Source organism: Nanorana parkeri, unplaced genomic scaffold (assembly GCF_000935625.1).
Source record: "Nanorana parkeri isolate BGI_ZX_2015 unplaced genomic scaffold, ASM93562v1 scaffold436, whole genome shotgun sequence".
NCBI lineage: Eukaryota > Metazoa > Chordata > Amphibia > Anura > Dicroglossidae > Nanorana > Nanorana parkeri.
The window spans coordinates 33,589-53,996 of record NW_017306704.1 but is presented as its reverse complement, the minus strand read 5'-3'; the positions used below and the strand labels follow the sequence as shown (position 1 = coordinate 53,996).

Genomic DNA, 20,408 nt, shown 5'->3' with positions numbered 1-20,408 from the left:
TGGCCAACTTCGGGAGCTGTACGGGCTATAGGGAATAGCCCGTACAGCAGCCCTTTGGTTCTACTGAACCGATGGGGTCCTGGGGCCGAAGCTAGCCGATTGTTAAATCGACAATCGATTTTGACTGTACAGTAGTGGCAAAAAAGTAAAAGAAACAGGATGAAAATACATTTCTCAAACATAGCTCTATCAGTATATGTGGTTTTAATGCAAGAAACTCCGTTCATTTCAAAATTTAATGTTAAAAATCAAATTACATTTTGAATGACATTTTTCAATTCTCTGATACCATTATCGAATGTTCTGATGAGACTTTTCATTAGCAAATCTACCACTGCTTGCATTTATAAAAACACAATTATTGATGTATTAATGGAAAAAGAGCTTCATCAATTTATGTATTTTATATCCACTAGTGACTTAAAAAGTATTCAACACAACCAGGCAGCTAGTATTTTTTAGAAGACAGTCAGCAATGGCAGCCTGTATATATATTTCTCAGTTGAGAATAAGCATCTTGCAGATATTTTCTACTAGCCCTCAACAATTATCTGACATACCAGTCCATCCAGCAAATTCCAGGTTTGGGAGATTGGCATTTTGGCATTGTGTGTTGCTGTTGAGAACGGCTTCCTGTTTGCATGCCAGATTAATCTCTTGTTGGTAGGTGCAACTGTAGCGATGTCTATAATGTCTTGTCTATACAAATGAACATAGTACACGCTTTGAACATTATAACAGGATCTCTTGCTATTTACAATACAGTTTTTGTCTGTTCCTTTCTAGAGAAGAGCAGCTGACAATTTCCGAAGACATAATCAGTATCAGGTATGTTACCCTTATGTATAATTGTATGTTTTAAAAATCTGAACTCAGTGGTCGTTATTTAGCAGTTTTGAAACAGCTGTATCTATTCTATCGATTCCAATAGAAATTAATCAATGTAGATTGTGGAGCAAAAATCAGAAAACAGCTATAGGAATAAAAAGCAGGCATCTAAAGGTTTTCTACATACTTTCAGCAGTCTCCTTAACCTCCCTTTCAAGGCCAAATCCAGGGATCTGACAAGCAAAGCTTTCAAACTTTGGGGCAGTTTAGGAGCTTTCAAGAGCTTTCACTATGTTGGGTACAATGTGCTTTAGGTTTTGGTCAATGGCATCAGTTTGACATCAGCTTAAGCAATTTGAAAGGCAGTTAATCTCCTTCTGACATGTATTTGACCTGCTTTAAGCAGGTTTCTCATTCTCATAGACTTGTATAGGAATGCAAAACCTGCTTGAAGCAAAAAAATACTGATGATATTGATAGAAGCCTTGACCAGTCAATGAGAATGTGCAAGAGACAGGAATGGGTGGGAAAGCATTGCCACTATTAAGACCTGAGAATGCTTTGCCTGTCAGAACAACATGGAATTTGGTCATTACAGGAGGGTTTGGCAAAAAAAACCTTGAAAGAAAAGTATAAAAAATACTCACCTTACACCTTGGTTTCTGGCCATTTCCTGTAGGTGCTGGGCCTCGGCACAGGATACGGGGAAAGCTGGGGATCCCAAATATTAAAAGCAATGCATTTTGTAGGGCTTGGAATCTTCAGCTTTCCCACTGTCCAACAAAAAAAGCCCAGTAACATCACCCTTGCCTAGGCAAGCATGCCTGGTTTAGGGTAAGTATTTTATTAAAATAGTTTTTGTCTTTTACTGAACATTTTTTAATGAGGGAACTCTAAAAAAAAGAGGTGCTAGCATTATTTGTGAAAATCTAGTAAGTAAAAAAGTAAGAAAGGACCCCAGCTACAAAAGATTATCACTTCCGCAATGGCTTACTGGAAGTGAGAAAATGCAGAGGTAATGGCACAACAAATTTACCACTGGAGTCTTACAGAAAAATAAAAAGCATTGATTTAAACCAACACTGTGTAATCAGATCTGAAATATCAGCATTGAGTAGCATGGTATTAAAAACATATTCATGTATTGGATCCTATATTTTATTCACACACTAATGCTGTAACTGGGATAATTCGTTTGTTATCATGCCAGGAGGTGATGAGGAACCTTGTGAAGAGATATGTAGCAGCAATGATCAGAGATGCCAAGAAAGAAGAAGGACTAACAGAGGAAAACTTCAAGGTAAGAGTCTTTGTAATTTTATGGATGCATTGGTGAGCAGAGAAAACTAATTAGTCACAGTAAATGTAGACGTTCTCAGGTGTAACATAAAAAAGAAAATCAGAATATCGTAGAACTGACTGCAACTGTCTGTGAAAGCAGTTCATAATGAGTGAATTATGGAAAGTCCTTAAAAGTGATTATATTTTCACATTATCAATACTAATAGGCATTTTACCAATCAGAGGCATTCATAACAACTACCACAAGAAAAGTATTTAGTGAGCAAAACTATTGATGTGCGTCAATAATACTCATCTGTGTGAAACTGATAACCAGTAAAAATGGCTGTAAGTCTCAATCTGATTGACTTCAGGACATCTGGCTTGTACCCTAATTTCTGCTAGTCAGGGGATTACTGAGAAACTTTGGCCTCAAAGGCAACCAACTTGCCAATTCATGGTAGGAACATATTTCTGAAGGCTAAAGAAAGTGTACCTTGCAAGTCTTCAGTGTTGATTGCTGGGTATGGTGAAAGATTGGTGTTCCTAAAGGACATGGTTTATTGTGACACTTCTTTTTAAATCTTCCAGAATCAGTCACTTTTGTGACTCTGTTATTTGGTCACTTGACAACTCAGAGTCATGGTAGCTATATAATGTCCAATATGTTTCACTAACTGTGTTCCCTCAAGAGCACCAATCCAACATATCTTTTTAGTATTGCCTTCCAGGTCAGTCCTCCTGTGCCTATGTGACATATCAGTCTTATATCATGTATATAGTACTCCCAAAAGACACAAGCTGGTTGTAGGTGGTGAATATCATTGAACAGCTCCCAGACAAGGGAGAATTTTTCAGGAGATCCTGTTACTACAATCCTTATGAGTCATCTTCTGTTTGTAAGAGTGATTACCGAGCATCTCTCCAGAATGAACACCGTTCTGCACCATAGAACCTTTTGATGCTAAACAGGGGCATATACTATATATTGATTCATTGTTGTGAATGCCAGCCCAATGTGATTGATTGTTGTGTTAAAAAAAGTCTGCCTGTCACATAAAAAATAAAAGAGTGCAAAAACTATCCTGCTGTACATAATTAGCAGAGAATAAAGCGTTAGACATTCATTCTCGAGGGATACCTGCTGCTCACATCTACAAACAGAAGCTGGCTGTGACACCTGTATGTCACTGCTGCTAAATGAGAATGTAATCTCTTCAGGACATTCAAAGATGGCGACACCTGAAAAAGAAAAATGTGTTCCAGTAAAAGTAAGTAGCAGCACGTAGCAGCACAAGTTGAACATGCTAATGCCTTTATATTTTGCTATTGTTTTTTTGCTTATTTTTTCTTTCATTATTTTTTGTTCCCTTATTACTGCCAACTTTGTTTTATTAAAGGAATTGAAACAAGACATTTCAAGCTTCCGTTTTGAGGTTTTGGGTTTGTTAAAGGGAAACAAATTGAATATCAATAGTACAAAAATGAGCAACAGCTCAGATGTCTCAGAGACAGAAGAGAAGAGTCGCCCCAAGGAAAAGAAAAGCCGAACGCAAAAAAGCAACTTTAGCTTTTATGACATCACCACACTGATCCATCCCAGGTCAGCAGAGATAACTGCTGATAAGCATAACTTGAGTAATGGATCTGCGACCCTGGCTTCAGAGACTGCCAAGGAGAAGCCAAAGAAAATTCAGTTTGCCAAAGACATAAAAAGCTTTGGACTTTTTCACAGACGTCCAAAACCTAACAGCACGGAACAGAGCACTAGTAAAATTTACTCTGTTTCAGAGGAAGTTCCAGAACAACTCATATCCGATCCCAGTGAAAAAACATTTGACACAGTCAAAGATGTAGAGCCAAACAGTGAGTTAAATGTAAATACTTTGGATGAACAGTGTACAGTAACAGAAGATACCCAGGATACCTTGGAATGTCTACCACTACAGCCTTCTGACAGTTGTCACAGTTTTGTAAATGACAGTCAAACAGACAACATTAAACCCACTATGGACAAAGATGATCATTTGGATACAAGTAGCGCACAAGCAGAAGCGCCTGCAGAAGAAGAAGATTCCATAACAAGACTGTGATTTTCAATTAATGTATATATAAAATATATATTTTATCAGTGCATTTTGGGATATTTGAATATTCCTTTGCGAACCAAGTCAACATGCTGCCAGTTTAGGCATGAAAGCTCAATTTACATTCAAACATATACAGGGATAGAAATACATTATAGGAATGAATGGTATGCTTGGCTAAAAGGACATACATCTGATGCTATGTTAATCAAGGTATCTTGCATTTATGTATTGTTTGCAATAATCCACCCAAGATTCATATCATGTTAGACTATGCAAAATAATCATATAAAAACCATTAAGCATACATTTCATTTTTTCTCAGAGGTATTTGTAATATTTATGATCATCAAATACATTATGCTTGCTAATATAAACTGCCCTAACAATATACATATGGAGATAACATTTTAAAAGGAGTCAGACCTGCTCAGGGAATCCAAGAACACATTTGTATTCTATACACAGTGTTTGTTATGTATTGCACAACACCTTATGGATGTTAAAGGTGGACTTACTTCATAAATTAGAGCTTTTACTTCATATATTTATCATGCTGTATATTTATGTGTCCAGTGAAGAAGAGAGAGTCCATAACAGGTGCATGTTGAATTACTCCTAACATGGACATTTAATAAGTTATTATTAAACAAATATAATGGATTAATGCCACTCTTCCGCTATCCACCATTGGAGTTACACATACTGGACTTTTTCAGTGGCATAGAAAAGTCTTATTGTTTCGGGGAGTATAGAACCCCTCTTATACAAGGAAACAAAGGTAGAAATAATAAGATTCCAATTATTTTTTTCTTCCAATTTTGGGAAGTTAGTGTCTAACACCAACGTCACTGTGTTATACTAAGGGCCTGTGTTCAGGCTTTTGTTCACTTCAAGTTGGTTTTGCGTTCCCATACAAGTCTATGGGAATGTAAAACCTACTTGAAGCAGGTCAAATGTTGGTCAAAATGAAGCCAACTGCAAATCTAATGCACCTGTTAAGGAATTCTAAATGATCTCAGAAGTGTCTCAACATGATGCCATCGACACAAGCCTAAAAACCGCTGACACAGGCCCTAAGGGTCTGTTCTATGTTAAAGCTCAACTGAAGGGTTAAATGCTCCATATGTCTGGAGTAGAGGAAAAAAACTTTTCTAATTCTGGCAGGTCCCTTGTCGACTTACAAGCACTCATTACTGGAATTCAAATTTTTGGTTTAATAAAATTCAAGCCTACAACAGAAGATTGTTTACAGAGCAGTTCAAAATTTTTCTTCTTAAAGTGATGCTGTCACAATACTGAAAAGTAGAAAAAATATACCCCTGCAAAGAAGGGGTGTTATACTTAACGGTCTCACCAATCAATCATGTCGCTGACATGCATTTCAGGAACTACAGTGAACAAAGAATACACTTCATCAACCCACACTTGGGAGTGTTGAATTCTTGGTTCTCTCTGAGTGCTGTTGTTCTTTCCCTTGGCCCTTATGTCACTACCGTGTCCTGCCATTATGTAAGGACTGAAGAAACCACAATGTTTGACATTCTCTAAACACAAAAGCTCTTAAAGAGAGCAAAAAACAACAGCAGCAGTGGCAGGACAGGTAGATATATGTCACTATTATAGTATAATATTATAGTACATTTTTTTCTACTTTTTAATTTTGCAAAAGGATCGCTTTAATCTCAGTTATAAAATTATTATTGCTTAAGAGAGATTATTCCAAATAAGTAAAGATGATTTACTAATTAAAAAGTTTCTTTATACAAGTTCAATGATCTTGTATCGCTCAAAGTGGTAAACATGTGACCTGGAGATTCAGTATTCCAGTGAATAGCATTTGAGTTCACTTCATTCTTCAGCTTTGCATGAAAGTCAGCCCAAACTTGTACCCAGGAAGAAACAAGGACAAATAAAGGCCCAGCCAAAGAGGCACATCAGTGACATGTTGGTAACAAAGAATCGCAGAAGCTTTATAAATCAAACAGATGACATGAATATCTGGGTAGGTATAAGGCAGCAGCTCAGAGGCATTCACTAGTTATAACGATATTTTCCAGTGTCTGTTGTATCACCAGACTTTGTTCAGTTTTATGCAAGTTTCATTCTCGTTGAAAGTTCTGTTTAGACACATCAATGTGCATGAAATGTTACTGTGCCAGGATCCAAGAGGTAAATAACGCCCAGGTGATTTTTACAGGTAAAATGTATGCGGAGGATAAAGGAGTCAGACGAAGCAGGGGTGTGACCTACCTTCATGACCGCAGTCCTGGAATCTGGTGATGAAGCAATGATAAACATTTCCACCTCTAGGTCCTCCTGTTGTTATGTGTTAACTATGAATTAAATCCTATTGATAACTGAATTGAAAGACCAAGGCACAGGAGGTTAAGTCAGTTTAAAGTAATCCTCTCCTGACATTAAGCATACTGAGTTGCTAATATGTCTCTACAGCAGGCACCTGCTTTTGGGGTTTTTGGGACATGATGAAGGTACCCCACAGACATCTGTAAGTGCTTCCCGTGTTGACAAATTTGCAGTTTCATAAATTTAATGTTAGCACAGGTTTATTTTGAAAGTACCCACAGATATAAAATGTTAATTTCCCAGTCCTGCAGACAATGGTCAAATCAATCTATCCTGCAGAAACCACCATGTCAACTGATCTCAGGGGAAGAATCGGTCATCTGGAATGGATGTCCCCAGTGGTGTCTTCACAGGTTGTAAACATGCATTCTTGACTGTTTCAATTGTTCATGACTTTAGAGCTTCCACACACCATTTTATGTCTATGGATCTCTTATCATCCTTGACTCCTGTTAACGACTCTTTGTAGACAACATCCCCGAATGTCTGTTATGTGGATTATGTTCCTTTTATGTCTACTATACCCAGCTCACTCAGAAGTATAGTCCACATATTTGGCGTGTGTTACCCTTTTTTGAAGATATTTACAGGCTAAGATAAATAAAATAAGGCATGCATATTAATGTTGGCTTGCAGTTCCAATATCCTCTGAGCTAGATGTCATGAATTCTGTCATCACATAAAGTTGCTTAATTGCCTGGTCACTCTTTACTAGTAATGTTTTTTGCACTCATAATGGGCCTTCTGGGCTGTTCATAACTGCCGTCTATAAGAAAAAAGAAAAGAAGCAAACATTTTTTTTTAATCAGAGATTTGCATGCATTGTCCACAAATAAAGATTTTTGTTTTAGTTTATTGTCTTCCATGGACATATTTAAATATCCTTGATTGGTATGGTATGGAATGATATGGTAAGGTTTGTAGGAGACAACCGTTGTGGTAGACCTTGGAGGCTGATTTCCATTAAATGAGAGATAAACAATGCAAAAGCTGGTTTCTCATCTCTGCCTCCTGTTCTCCAGTCCATTTTAAATGTTTACTTTTTACAGCAAGAGAGGCAGGATAGCAAGGGCCAAGGCCAAAGGTTATAATTTAGAAAAAAAAAAAAAACGCTTCTTCTGAAAAAGCAAAAAATCAGCTCAATAGTTGACAATATCCAAAAAGGCCAAATAAAATGAGGTATGTGTTCATGCATTTTAGGATGCATTCATTCAATAATAATTTGTTTAAAAATTGTAAATGCTGACTCTCGGAGCCTGAGTAGAAAAGCCACTACAAGCATGCTGCAGTGAGACCATTGCTCTCTGTGGGGAAACAGTGATCTCTACAACAATACTACTGGTTATTATGGTGAGCCCATCTATGTCTTAGCAACCAATGCACTGCGCAGTCCAGCCACTAGCATCTAAACAACCACTGGCACTGCTTATTAGGACACAGAAAGCCCTGGGCTCAGCTCCTTTGGATGTTTGCCATTGGGTTGTGGCTGGATATGGCTGGGTTCAGCTGAAGTTCTGGCTAGGTTCGACAAACATCCTAGTGAATGTAACCCAGGCTAGTTTGCTCATCTCTACTGACTAAGCAGGGGAGCATGTCTGGAAAGAGACCACTGCTTCCTAATAGAGAGCAAGGAGCCTCATCTGCACCTGCTGGAAAAGGACAGGCTTTTCTACTCAGGCTTTGTTTGCTTTAGAAAGAAAACAAACTGTAAGACATTAAACACCTATTGTTTTGATGCACCTGGAATGCATTTAGCTTATTTAAACTAAAGTGACATTAAACTCAGTCGTTAAACCTTAAAATGCATTCAAGTACCTTAACTGTTAACAAAAATGTAGCTTATTTGTGTATCACTCAGCTGTAGATCCTCAAATCATCTCTCAATTGGTGCTGACACTCTCCTTCCTTCTAGAGGGTGGCTAATTTTGTTCCCCATGGTCCCTGTGTGTGTTGTGGTTGTGACGGACCGCCTGGTACCCCGACTGGGTATCTCCATCAGAAATCAGCTTCCTCCACTCTGGAACTGGAAAATCAGAATTACAGCCCCTACCTTCCCCTAAAAACCAGGCAGGACTAGTCTCTTAGGGTAAAAACCAAGAACTCCCTTTATTGAAAACCAGCACAGTATTTATACAGTTCTGGAAGTCTAAAAACATAATACAATAACACATTAACAGACTGCAAACAGACATCCCCTCCCCAGTGTCTTAATGAAAGAATAGGGAGAGAGGAGATACATATGATGAGATTATATCCTAAGTGTCTATGATATGGTAATGTACTCCACTACATCTAATGTCAGAGTCAATCCCATTGATAGCAGAATGAGACAAATGGACAAATAGACTTCCATTTAACTTGTTAGTCTGTTAGTCATGTCTAAGTCCAGAGTCTGGTCCAGGTCAGGATACTGGGGTATAGGAAAACACAATCTCAGCTCCTCATGTATACCCACATAATTGGGAAATAGGTCCTCTTGATCCACGGAGCACAAACAAAGGGTCCCACACAGCCCAAAGCACCATAACAAGCCCCTCTCCCAATCAATATAACTCCCTCCAGAGCCAAGGCCCATAGTCGGTGGAAAGGAGGCAGGCCTGCAGTCCCCTCCAAATAGCAGAGTAACAGAGGCTTCCATCACAGTGGTAAAGTAGCCAACGCTCCACGCTCACTCCCGGGACAGACTGCATCACGGGAGTGAGCTTGGAGTGGTGGCTACTTTACCACAGCACACAGGGACCATGTAGCACAAAAGTAGCCACCCTCCAGAAGGAAGGACACTGTAAGCACTAATTCAGAGATGATTTAAGGATCTAAAGCCGAGTGAGACACAGATAGGCTAAATGTTTGTTAATATTTAAGGTACTTGAATACATTTTTAAGGTTTAACTTAACGATAGCCACAAAGGATGTCAATTTATGTACACCAAATGCCCTTACAAACCCATTTCTTACCTTGTAAATGTAGCTGTGACATCATCGTTGAGCAAAAAGCAAAGCTATGGGTGCAATCAGGCAGGTCTACCCAGTGCAGGCAGCTAGCAGAAAATTACGAGGGGGGTTGGGAGGGTGTTTACAAGACCAATCACCCTACACAATATGAGAGAGCAGCAGGACCTTGTCTATATTATAAGAGCTTCTACATGATAAATGCTGTATATTCAACAAGAGTACACACCCCTCTTGTATCTAGACAATACTTGTGTAGTCTAGATGTCATCTCATTTTCTCATTTCAACTGTTGCATGAGAAAGATATGTGTTCAGGGGACAATTAAATGGTTCAAAATAGCAGATTAAGAAATAAACAGTATAGCTTCCACAAAAATATAAAAATCTTTTCAGCTGCCTCTAAGATTACATAAGATTTATGTGGTTATAATTTTCATATAAACTTTTTTTACTTGCTTTTCTTCTGTGGAAATAAAAGATTCTATTGAAAAACTTGTGTATTTTGCTTATTATTCCTATAGACATTATTACAGTATTGCCCAGGAATCTTTTAGGGATTTTAAGGACGTTTTTCTTCCTGAGCACAGATTCTGTAATTCATGCTGGAATTTTTGGTAAGGAAATCGGGATTTAAGTGTACATTAAAGCAACTTTATAGGCTGGCTATTAGCTGTTAGGATCTTAACTATATTTTTGATAACTTTTCTTAAAAGAAAGTTGTGGAGGACAGGTGCAACTGGTGAGCGCTGTTCTGGAGGGGTGGGATTGGTTTCAACGCTGGTGTGCAGCTCCTGGCGTGTGTGGGCCGGGGTGCCTGACATTTCTGCTGAAGAGGAAACAAAAAGGAGGGAGAAGCGTGACAACCTAGCGCAGATAAGAGAGGGTGGAGCGGAGAGGTGAGGAATATGTGAGATGATTGTACTCACATGTAGCAAGGTGGATCAGAGCTTTGGTGTTGGAGAGCTCTTTGAGGTGGTGGGATGCTTGCTATATCGAACGTATGGCCGTTTTCCGGCTACACAATTTAGTATTATGCAGTGGGTCATACACTGGCCATAATCTCCCCACCTTAGAAGTTAATTTTCAGTCTGCTCTGGGATTACTCAGTGTGATTCAATGAGAGAGCCTGTGATGGGACAGCCTTCTAGTCCAAGCTGACCCAAAATGGTAAGCCAGGAGGCTAAAGGTTTTGGTTGCATATTATATTGTGCTGGCTCGACCCCCTGCAACCCTCCTTTTATATTTGATACACTAGTGACAAATATTTTTCATTATTATTATTATAAATACCAATAATAAAAAAAAGTACACTAGTGACAAATAAGCACAGTCCAGAAACTCTTCTGGTATGCGGATTATCTGTCTTCAAACTCTCTGGTTGAAGATTACCCCTACAAGCCTTAAAGGAGAAATATGAGGTGAGTGACTTCCACTCATCCTCATAGTTAGAGCCGACATGTGACAAAGAAGCTGTCACAGGTCGGCTCTGTCGATTGGGAAGTGAGCAGAAGCATGCACCAATCCGCTCACTTCCCGATCGTCATCCTGCAGTGAGAGGTGGACCGTCAGTCACTGCTCCCGAAAGGGATTCCCCCTCCCCTCTTTGATCCTCTAGATAGGCAGAGCCAGCTATCACTCAGGCAGCTGGGTGGAACACGACAGTATTATCAGGATCCGTCCCGGCTGTGGCACTCTCAGTATAAAAACTTTTGAGTGCCCCCTTTTATTTTTTATTCACTTCCACTTTAAGTTTAACAAGCAAGTTACATATCTCTCTTAAATATCTATGGACATTCTATTTTTAAACCGTATCCAAACCGAAAAACAAAAATGAAGGAGATATTGTTGTCTGCTCCTTAGGTGTGGACGGCATTAGTTTTCATTTTTTGGCAAGTGGAAAAAAAAATTGTTGATCTTGCCCGAAACTCACTATCCTTACCAAATCCTGTGAGCTGTGTAAACTACTCATCCCATATATATATCAAACATGTACTGGAAATGAACAAGCCAATCATGTTTGAAGTCCAGCACATGTGACAACTATAGCTACCTCCATGATACAATGGAGAAATGAGTGAAGACACACAGGAAGTGTGTTATTTGTGGAGAAAATAAAGAAAAAAAAAGGAAACGAATGAAGCCACCAGATCTAAGGACTGTTAAGTTGTAATATATTAGTTTTTTTGCTTTTGGGTTTATTAGATACACTTTAAAACTGAACTCCAGCCTTATTTTAAGTCTTTTCAAGTTGCACAGGCTCCTCTCCTATACTGAAATTGCCATCTAGCCCATTTCTCCCCAGTCTTACTGTCCCATCCCACCCCTTTATTGTATTTCAGTTTTTTCATTCACGGAGGTTCAGCATCACATGCTGGCATTACCTACGGCAGTCTGCATGCAAATATAGTCTGCCTAGGAGCAGAGGCATCTCTAAAGTTTTCAAGGCCTTAAACCAGGCTCTCTAGTGTCTCAACAGGCCTCTCTAGGGTCTCAACAAGGGTCTCTAGGGTCTCAACAGGGGTCTCTAGGGTCTCACCAGGGCTATGTGGGGTCTCACCAGCACCAGGGCTCTGTAGGGCCTTACCAGTGATATGTGGGGTCTCACCAGCCTGGCCAGACCCCTCAAAGCCCTGGTGGGACCCCACAGAGCCCTGGTAAACTAGGGTTCTGTGGGGTCTCACCAGGGCTCCATGGGGTCTCACCAGGGCTATGTGGGGTCTCACCAGCCTGGTGAGACCCCGCAGAGCCCTGGTGAGACCCCAAACAGCCCTGGTGAGACCCCACAGAGCCCTGAACCAGGGCTCTGTACGGTCTCACCAGGGCCCTCTGGAGTCTCACCAGGGCCCTGAGGGGTCTCACCAGGGTAGCAGGGCTCAGTGGGGTCTCACCAGGGCTCTGTGGGGTCTCACCAGCCCTGTTAGATCCCACAGAGCCCTGGTGAGACCCCACAGAGCTCACCAGGGCTTTTTAGGGTCTCAACAGGGCTCTATGGAGTCGTATCAGTTACCAGGGTTGCGTGGGCCGCATCTCACACCGTGTCTCACCAGTGCTCTGAAGGCTGCCTTTAACCAGGACTGTGTGAGCCTGTTCTCGCGGGCTGGAGCGTGCAGGACCAGGTGCCGACGTCTGCTTCTGCTTCTGCTTCTGCCCCTGACGCTAAACTCCGCCCTCCCAGCCAGATTGAGATCCTTGTGTGGTGGATGGGAGGGGTGAGGTCTTTTCTAATTGGCTGGTGGGTGGAGATCCAGAAGGCCAGCTTGAGTGGATGGGCCAAGGAAACGGATAAGCTCTCAGCACACAATTTTAATCCAAATACACCATCACTATATTTTTGCAGCAATATTAATGCTGCCAAAATTATTGCAATTATTGCTGTTTATTTACAACATGTTTATTCCATCTCATATTGCAGCTGCTGGCAGTTTTTTAACACAGAATACCTGAAGCAATGAGAAGTTGTAACAGAATTAAACAGGATAAAAAAAGCAGTAAAAATAGCTACCCCAGAATACCATTAATAACTAACATATCTTATAAAAATATGGTAACATTACAACAACTCTATTATTACAGATGCATGATTTCTAACATTGGGGGTACACCTCAGTCTATATTGGAACAATGAAAAATGCAATGTGATCTACCTTGGGGGCTTGTCCTGTGCAGCAGTGGTATTCCAATGTAAGTAAAGTGGTTATATGATCTCCCAATGGGGACACTTGTACACATCTACAATCCTACAGTGGGGACACTTGTTCTGGTGACAACTCTCCAGGGGAGGATTATTCTTGCTTTCATGACATACCGTATATACTCGAGTATAAGCCGTCCCGAATATAAGCCGAGGTACCTAATTTTACCACAAAAAACTGGGAAAAAGTATTGACCCGAATATAAGCCGAGGGTGGGAAATGAGGCAGTGGGTGAAGAGTTTGGAGAAGGCAGGAGAAGTGAACAATCTAGGACAGCTCACTTTCTAGTTCAGCTTTCTTGTCCTAGATTGTTCACTTCTCCTGCCTTCTCCAAACTCTTCACCCTTTTGTGAATAGCCCTTAATTTCAGTTCCTCTTGTGTCTTGAGAAAGGAAGTGAAGAAAAATCTTCCCAAATGAACAGAAACAGAATAAAAAGAAAAAAACATCTTAACCATGCCATACTATATCTAAAACTTTAAAAAGTTTTTGCTTTAGAAACAATTTAAATTATGTTAAAGCTGAACCATTTGTAGATATAATAGACACAAATTAATGCAGCTCTGCAATAAGTAATACTTCTTTAAATCATTTTTAAATGCAAGCAGTGTGAGTACCTAGCTTTGCCCTGTTATCAGCTGGACATATAACCCCGCACAAAATGTGTTTCATTTTGTTTCAGATCAATTCGGATTTTTATTTCTTTTGTTTTTCGGATTTCGTAATGGAATTTCAATTGCGTTCGTTATTCGGATCTCGTATATCTGTCCGAATTTTCATTTCAGAAAGATCCACAACAGGAAGTCACATGGCCGTGCATGTAATGCAACCCCCAACAGCCAAAAAAAAATCTGATTGGCAGGAGAACAGTCACATGTCCAATTTAGTTTAGTTTGAAACGAAATTTGAACAGATCCAAATTTTCATTAAAGGATCATTCAGATTCGTTCACATTCAGATGCATTCACATTCAGAAATTCGGATGAATCTGAATGTCTGAATTATAAAAAATTCGTATGAATATCCATTTGGAACAAAATTAAATTTACATGCCTAGTATCAGCATCTTGCAGTCCCTGTACAGAAAGATAGGATGAAGCAGTACAAGAAGCCAATCCTTTCATGTACTAACAAGGTATATGCTGATAGGAGAAGAAAGCCGAATAACAGAGAAATGTGCTCGTTACTGTGCTGCTTCTTTTATTGTCACAGAATAGGGAAGGTCCTGGATGACCTGAGCTCAGGGGAAATGGCTTGAATGATGCTTGCCATCAGAAGGAGGACATGTATTGGAAGTAAAAAATACTGTTGGGGAAATCTCTGGACAGAGGATGAATATTGCAGCAATTGAATGGGCTGGTAATTTTTATCTTGTTATTTTGGCTGGAGTTCTGATTTTAGTATTGCTTTCTCTAAACATTTATATATCATATTTTACCATTACCGTGTTTCCACGAAAATAAGACCTACCCCAAAAGTAAGACCTAGCACTAGAGATGCACCGATAGCTGTATTTTGGTACCGAATACCGAGTACGATTACAATTACCGAGTAACGGAAGTCCCATTTAGGAAGCCAGGTGGCGTGTAATGACTCGCCACCTGGCTTCCTGATTAGCCGGGAAGCCAGGCAGCGTGTAAAGAGTCGCCACCTGGCTTCCCTATTAACAAGAAAGTCCCCTCTTATATTAGTATGTGCATCCTGTCACCCCCGGGGCCTCTCCACCGAGAACGCGGCCTTCGTCCAGTACCCAGTCGGAGCCAGCCGGCCAATCAGGAAGCCGGGCGCCGTGTAATGATGCGACGCCCTGCTTTCTGATTGGCCGGGATGCCGCCTCCATGCTCTCTTGTCATTAGATGACGAGGGAGCATGAAGCCAGCTTCCCGGCCAATCAGAAAGCAGGGCGTCGTGTCATTAGACGGCGGCCGGCTTCCTGATCGGACGGCTCCGGCTGGGTACCGGACGAAGGCCGCATTCTCGCTGGGGGGGCCCTCGGCTTCCTGATCGGACGGCTCCGGCTGGGTACCGGACGAAGGCCGCATTCTCGCTGGAGAGGCCCCCGGGGGTGACAGGCTGCACATACTAAGGTAAGATAACCTTACCTCACGAGGCCAGCTTTCTGATTGGCCAGCTTCCCGACCAATCAGGAAGCAAGGCAGCGCGTCATTACACGCTGCCCGGCTTCCTGATTGGCCGGGAAGTCGGCTCCATGCTCTCTCATCACAAGTGACGAGAGAGCATGGAGCCGCTTCCCGGTCAATCGTGTAATGACACGCTGCCCGGCTTCCTGATAGCGGAAGTACTCGTGCTAGGCATCGGAGCATTTGGGCGAGTACAAGTACTTGCCCAATTACTCGGAATTATAAGTAATGTAATACCTACCCCGAAAATAAGACCTAGTTTGGGGGTGGCCCAGAGAGTAACCAGAGTACATGGTGGGGGACTAACCGCTGCGCCGCTGCTCCCGCATGCCGCCCCTGCCACGAAATCAGCAGACTCCTGTCTGCCTCAGCCTTTGCTTAGAGAGCTGCCGCCGGGCAGAAAACTATATTTCCCAGCAGGCAGCAGCACAGCAAGGAACGTATGGCCAGTGGGGTCGGAGTGAGGTGAGGTGACTGAGCAGTCCAGCCTGGCGACGAGAGACGTGGCTCCCTGGTGGGGATCCCACAGAGAACTGTGGATGGCATCAGAGAGGAGAGCTCCAGGACAGCTGCAGCCTGCAGGTATTGTGACAGTATTTAAAATAAGACATTCCCCGAAAATAAGACCCAGTGTGATTTTTTTGGGGAAAAAATGTATAAGACAGTGTCTTATTTTTGGGGAAACACGGTAGTATGCATTATCCTTCCTTGCAAGGGAAAAATATTCCTAAAATATTTAGAATTAATGTAACAATAACTGAAACTAGAATAATGTGCTGTAAATGCAGTATTTTGGTAGATGCCATACAATTCATCCAAGCTGTTTCTAAACAATTTCTCAGCACATAATTTAAATTGCTGATATTAATTTTGACTATTATTACAAAGTGATAGCAATAAAAATTCTGGAAACCCGCTTTACAAGCCACGGTTACTGCCAATATATATCCAATAACAGTATTTACACTGCCAGGACCTGTTGAAATCTTCTTAGGTCTTAACTAGAGTGTATTCCATATTTTTAAAGACATTGAATAGGACCTAATTTGATGGATTTGGATGGCAAAATCAGAATTTGAGTTTCAGTGTTTCTTTTTTGTTTGTGGTTCAGATTTCCAAAGGGTTCCCAGAAGAAACCAGACCAAAGGCTGCTTCATAGGCAGTTACTGCCTTATGTCTGCTTCTGCTGTTTCCTGGGAACCCTTAGATTGACTACCAATGCCAATCAAAACACCTTTCTGCATAATTTTGCAGCTTTACATCTGCTGCTCTATAGTACACACGTTTTTGAAGCTTGGTCCCAATTCCCCACAACTTCAATGGGACTTGCCTTTGGTAACTCAAAATTTCGAAGGTTCGCAAACCTTTTAAAAGTTTGGCCAAACTACATTCAAATTCTTTTGAAAGTTGCTCATTTCCAGTTTGAAATTGTTATTACCAGCTAGAAAATAGTAGATCACTGCAGTGTGCAAAGGTCAGTAGTAAGTAATGCAGAATGCAAGAGTCAGTAGTATGTAATGCAAAGTTGAGGAGTAAGAAATGAAGAGTGCAGAGGTCAGTAGTATGCAATGCACAGTGCAAATTCAGGAGTAATGTAAAGTTCAGAGGTCGGCAGTAAGTATTGCACAGTTCAGAGGTCAGTAGTATGTTATGCAGTGTTTAGGGGTCAGGAGTAGGTAACACAGAGCTCAGAGGTCAGTAGTATTTAACGCACATTGTGGGGGTCAGGAGTGAGTAAGGCAGAGTTCAGAGGTCAGGAATATTGCAGAGAGAGTATGTAAAACTGAGGAGTAATGCAGAGTGCAGGAGTCAGTAGTATGAAACGTAGAGTGCAGAGATCAGTAGTAAGTAACACACACACTGATTCCTATGGATTTAGTGTGACCACCATCTCAGAGTAATATGGTGAGATGTGAAGCAGGGTGCCATGTACACAGGCTGATGTTGCATACACACGTCAAGGCTATGCGTGATGTAGGGTGTACAATATCTTTGCTCACACCACACCATTCAATACATTCCATTCTTCAACGGGATGGATCTTTTGGTGGTGTTGGCACTGCTCTTACTCACCATATCTCTCTGCACTAGGGACTCTTTGTTCTTCCCTGAAGATGAGTTGGAGAGGTGGCATGGTGGGGACGGTGGTGATCTACCTGTCACCGGTCCACCGTCGACAGGTTGGTGATCCCATTCTACATGGTCTAATCCTCTGCTTCTTAAAAGCAGTGCTAGTGCTGGGGGCTTTCGGAAATCTAGTCATGTATTAACACCACAAAGGGCCGATTTATAAAGGAGAGTGGATATTACTATCTGCTCTTGGCTATAGTAAGGTACATACACTGTGGCCTACATTTTATGGTCCATACATAAAAGGCATGCCTGCATTGCCCCATGGAGTTTTCCATGGTCCTATGGCTTTGACAGGTAATACTGTAGTACTGGGCTGAGTTTTTTTTTGTAGGACTGGGTTGTGCTTTACTGGGTTTAGACTTCCAAAACCAATGGAGTGCAATTAACTTTTGTAAAGCACACCACTGTGCTTTATAAATGTGCAGTGTTTTTTTGTTGTTTTTGCTTTTGCAAAGCAGTGGTATTGTCCCTGCTTTTAAAATAACCCCTTTTTATTATTATTAATAATACATTTGTGACTTTTTTTTAAAATAATGTAACCAATGATCACATTCTAAAATATATTATGAGATATGGAACATTGTAGCATCATTGCCATAGGAAGCTGCAACACGTATTTGTGGGACTTTGCAGAAGAGCCAAGAGAAAACTGTAAACACAAATGCACTTAAAATTAAGTGGTGCAGCACATATTTTTTTATGTGAGGCACTAGTTCTGCTTTAACACACTTTGAGAAGATTACCTACAGCTTACTTTCACTTTAACATGTATGATTTAAAACACAAAGAAGACTTAGCATCCATTTTGAAAAAAAAAGTTTTTTGTTCAAAGAACAGAATATTATTGTACATAATTAATTTTCATTATTGCACACGAAGATCCCTAGAAATACAATTTTGTATGTTTCTTCAAAATAAATTATATTCATGTTGTTTTTTTACAATAACATTCTATTTGAACATGAGACCAATGCTAATGCATCTCTGCTGTTTGAGAAAAGTAATTGACACTTTCATCTTTTCATATGATAGAATATTTCATTCATTACTTTCTGCAATTTTGAAAATGGTTTCATGCATGTTAAAGGGCAGTAAAATGTTAATCAGGTTCAGGTTGTCTTTGTACCATATAACCAGTTTTTAAAAATATCTCATGTATTTTCTTAATATTTATTTCATATTTTCTCTTGACATTAATAGCATGACCAACCATGGATTATGCTTGGGGATCATTGCATGTATTAAATGTAATTGATTTTCAAAGCGACTTGCATAGTGCTAAGCACAGACAGATTTTGATCTGTCATATTACATTACGTATATATTGATGTTGAGTGACATCATTGCCCCACAGCTACTATGCAACACAAGACTCAGAACAGCAGCTACCTTATGACGTTTCCCACACAAGTATATTTTAATCATTCACATATAATAAAAACATTCTTAATTGTAAAGTTAAAAAATTTTTTTTTTAACTCTTACACCCCTTTGTGGATCAGTGGTTCTCAGAATGTCTGTACAGTACACAATCATGTAGCACAAGCTTGCAGTCCTACCCATAATTACTGCCAAGTTGGGATAGTTTAGAATTTTAAAAAAATCTAATTAAGGGCCCATTCACACTAGATGCGTTGGGACTGTGCTGAAAGCCTTTCTTAGGGTACAATGTGTAGAGAAATGTCAATTTAAATCTAGAAAACTAATGGATAATATTGCAGCTGCTGCACTATAGACAATCTAAGACAATAGAATGCACTAACCAGTGAACATAAATAAATCAAAATAACCTCTTAATTCCAATTGTGCTGATACATAAAAATTGTGAATTCATGCTAGAACTATATAAATTGATTGCTTGGTAGCGACTGTATAATAGTTACACTTAAAAATAATACCATGACTCAAAAATCCTAATACAAGGACAAGGCAAATTGCCTTGTTTACAATCAACCCAGTTCACACCACTGCGCTACATGCAGAACTTTTTTTTTTTTAGCACACTGTGCACACTGCGCTGTGAGTATTAAAAATGAATGAAATATCACTTGTCACATTGCAATAAAGTTTTAACCAACAAAAAGGTAAACACTTTACTTTCCTTTACTGTTGAAAAGTAGCCACCATTCCAGGCTTGCTCCCATGATGGACGACAATCTCATGCTTAGTTTACTCATTTGTATTGAGAGGCATTTACTAGACAACTAGGGGCATTATCATTATTATTATTACATAGTATTTTTTATAGCGCCAACAGTTTGCCCAGTGCTTTACAATATAAATGACATGTTATGTGGCTAGCTAGTCATTCATGTTGTCTGGAGTTGCTTTTTAGGTACAAATAAGAAAGAAAGAAAGAAAGAAAGAAAGAAAGAAAGAAAGAAAGAAAGAAAGAAAGAAAGAAAGAAAGAAAGAAAGAAAGAAAGAAAGAAAGAAAGAAACGTGACTTATGGACTTGAGACGACATTTGCTTTTTTGGCTGGATCAGTTATGATCTGCATGTCATTGTTGGCCAAATGCACTCAGGGAGAAAATTGAATGAGAAGATTATAAAGCATCAGGATGTCTATCTCCCCCTGTGATAAACACAACAGACAATGTATGCCAATGCTGCTCCTCTCCTCCCACCTCTGCTGACATAAACAGAATGTTTGGTCAAGCCTAACATTCCTATTTGTGGAGCATTCAATGTGACGGGTGCCAGAGGGCATCCAGTTAGATAGAATTTCAAGAGAAAAGAAGGATAAAGAAAGGAAAAGTTGATGTTAACAGTGAGCAGTGACATGTTAGCATGTAAAATGATTTGGTTTAGGTCATGAGAGCTAGGCAGGGTCAATAAGTGTAATAAGAACACTTAAAGTGATATTAAAGTCAAAAGGTGTTTAAACTATTTCAAATGAATACATTACTTACAATGAATGCTGCTCCT

At 40.1% G+C, this 20,408-nt stretch overlaps 1 protein-coding gene across 1 annotated transcript in view; it reads left to right on the top strand.

The window, feature by feature from the left end:
• TRPC4 (transient receptor potential cation channel subfamily C member 4) overlaps positions 1-4,507 on the top strand; it is a 146,344-nt gene extending 141,837 nt beyond the window's left edge. The window contains exons 9-11 of the mRNA XM_018560171.1: positions 787-828; positions 2,039-2,128; positions 3,510-4,507. Of these exons, the coding sequence (XP_018415673.1) occupies positions 787-828; positions 2,039-2,128; positions 3,510-4,202 (825 nt within the window). The 3' untranslated portion in view covers positions 4,203-4,507. The remainder of the gene's footprint in view (positions 1-786; positions 829-2,038; positions 2,129-3,509) is intronic.
• Positions 4,508-20,408: the final 15,901 nt, after the last annotated feature.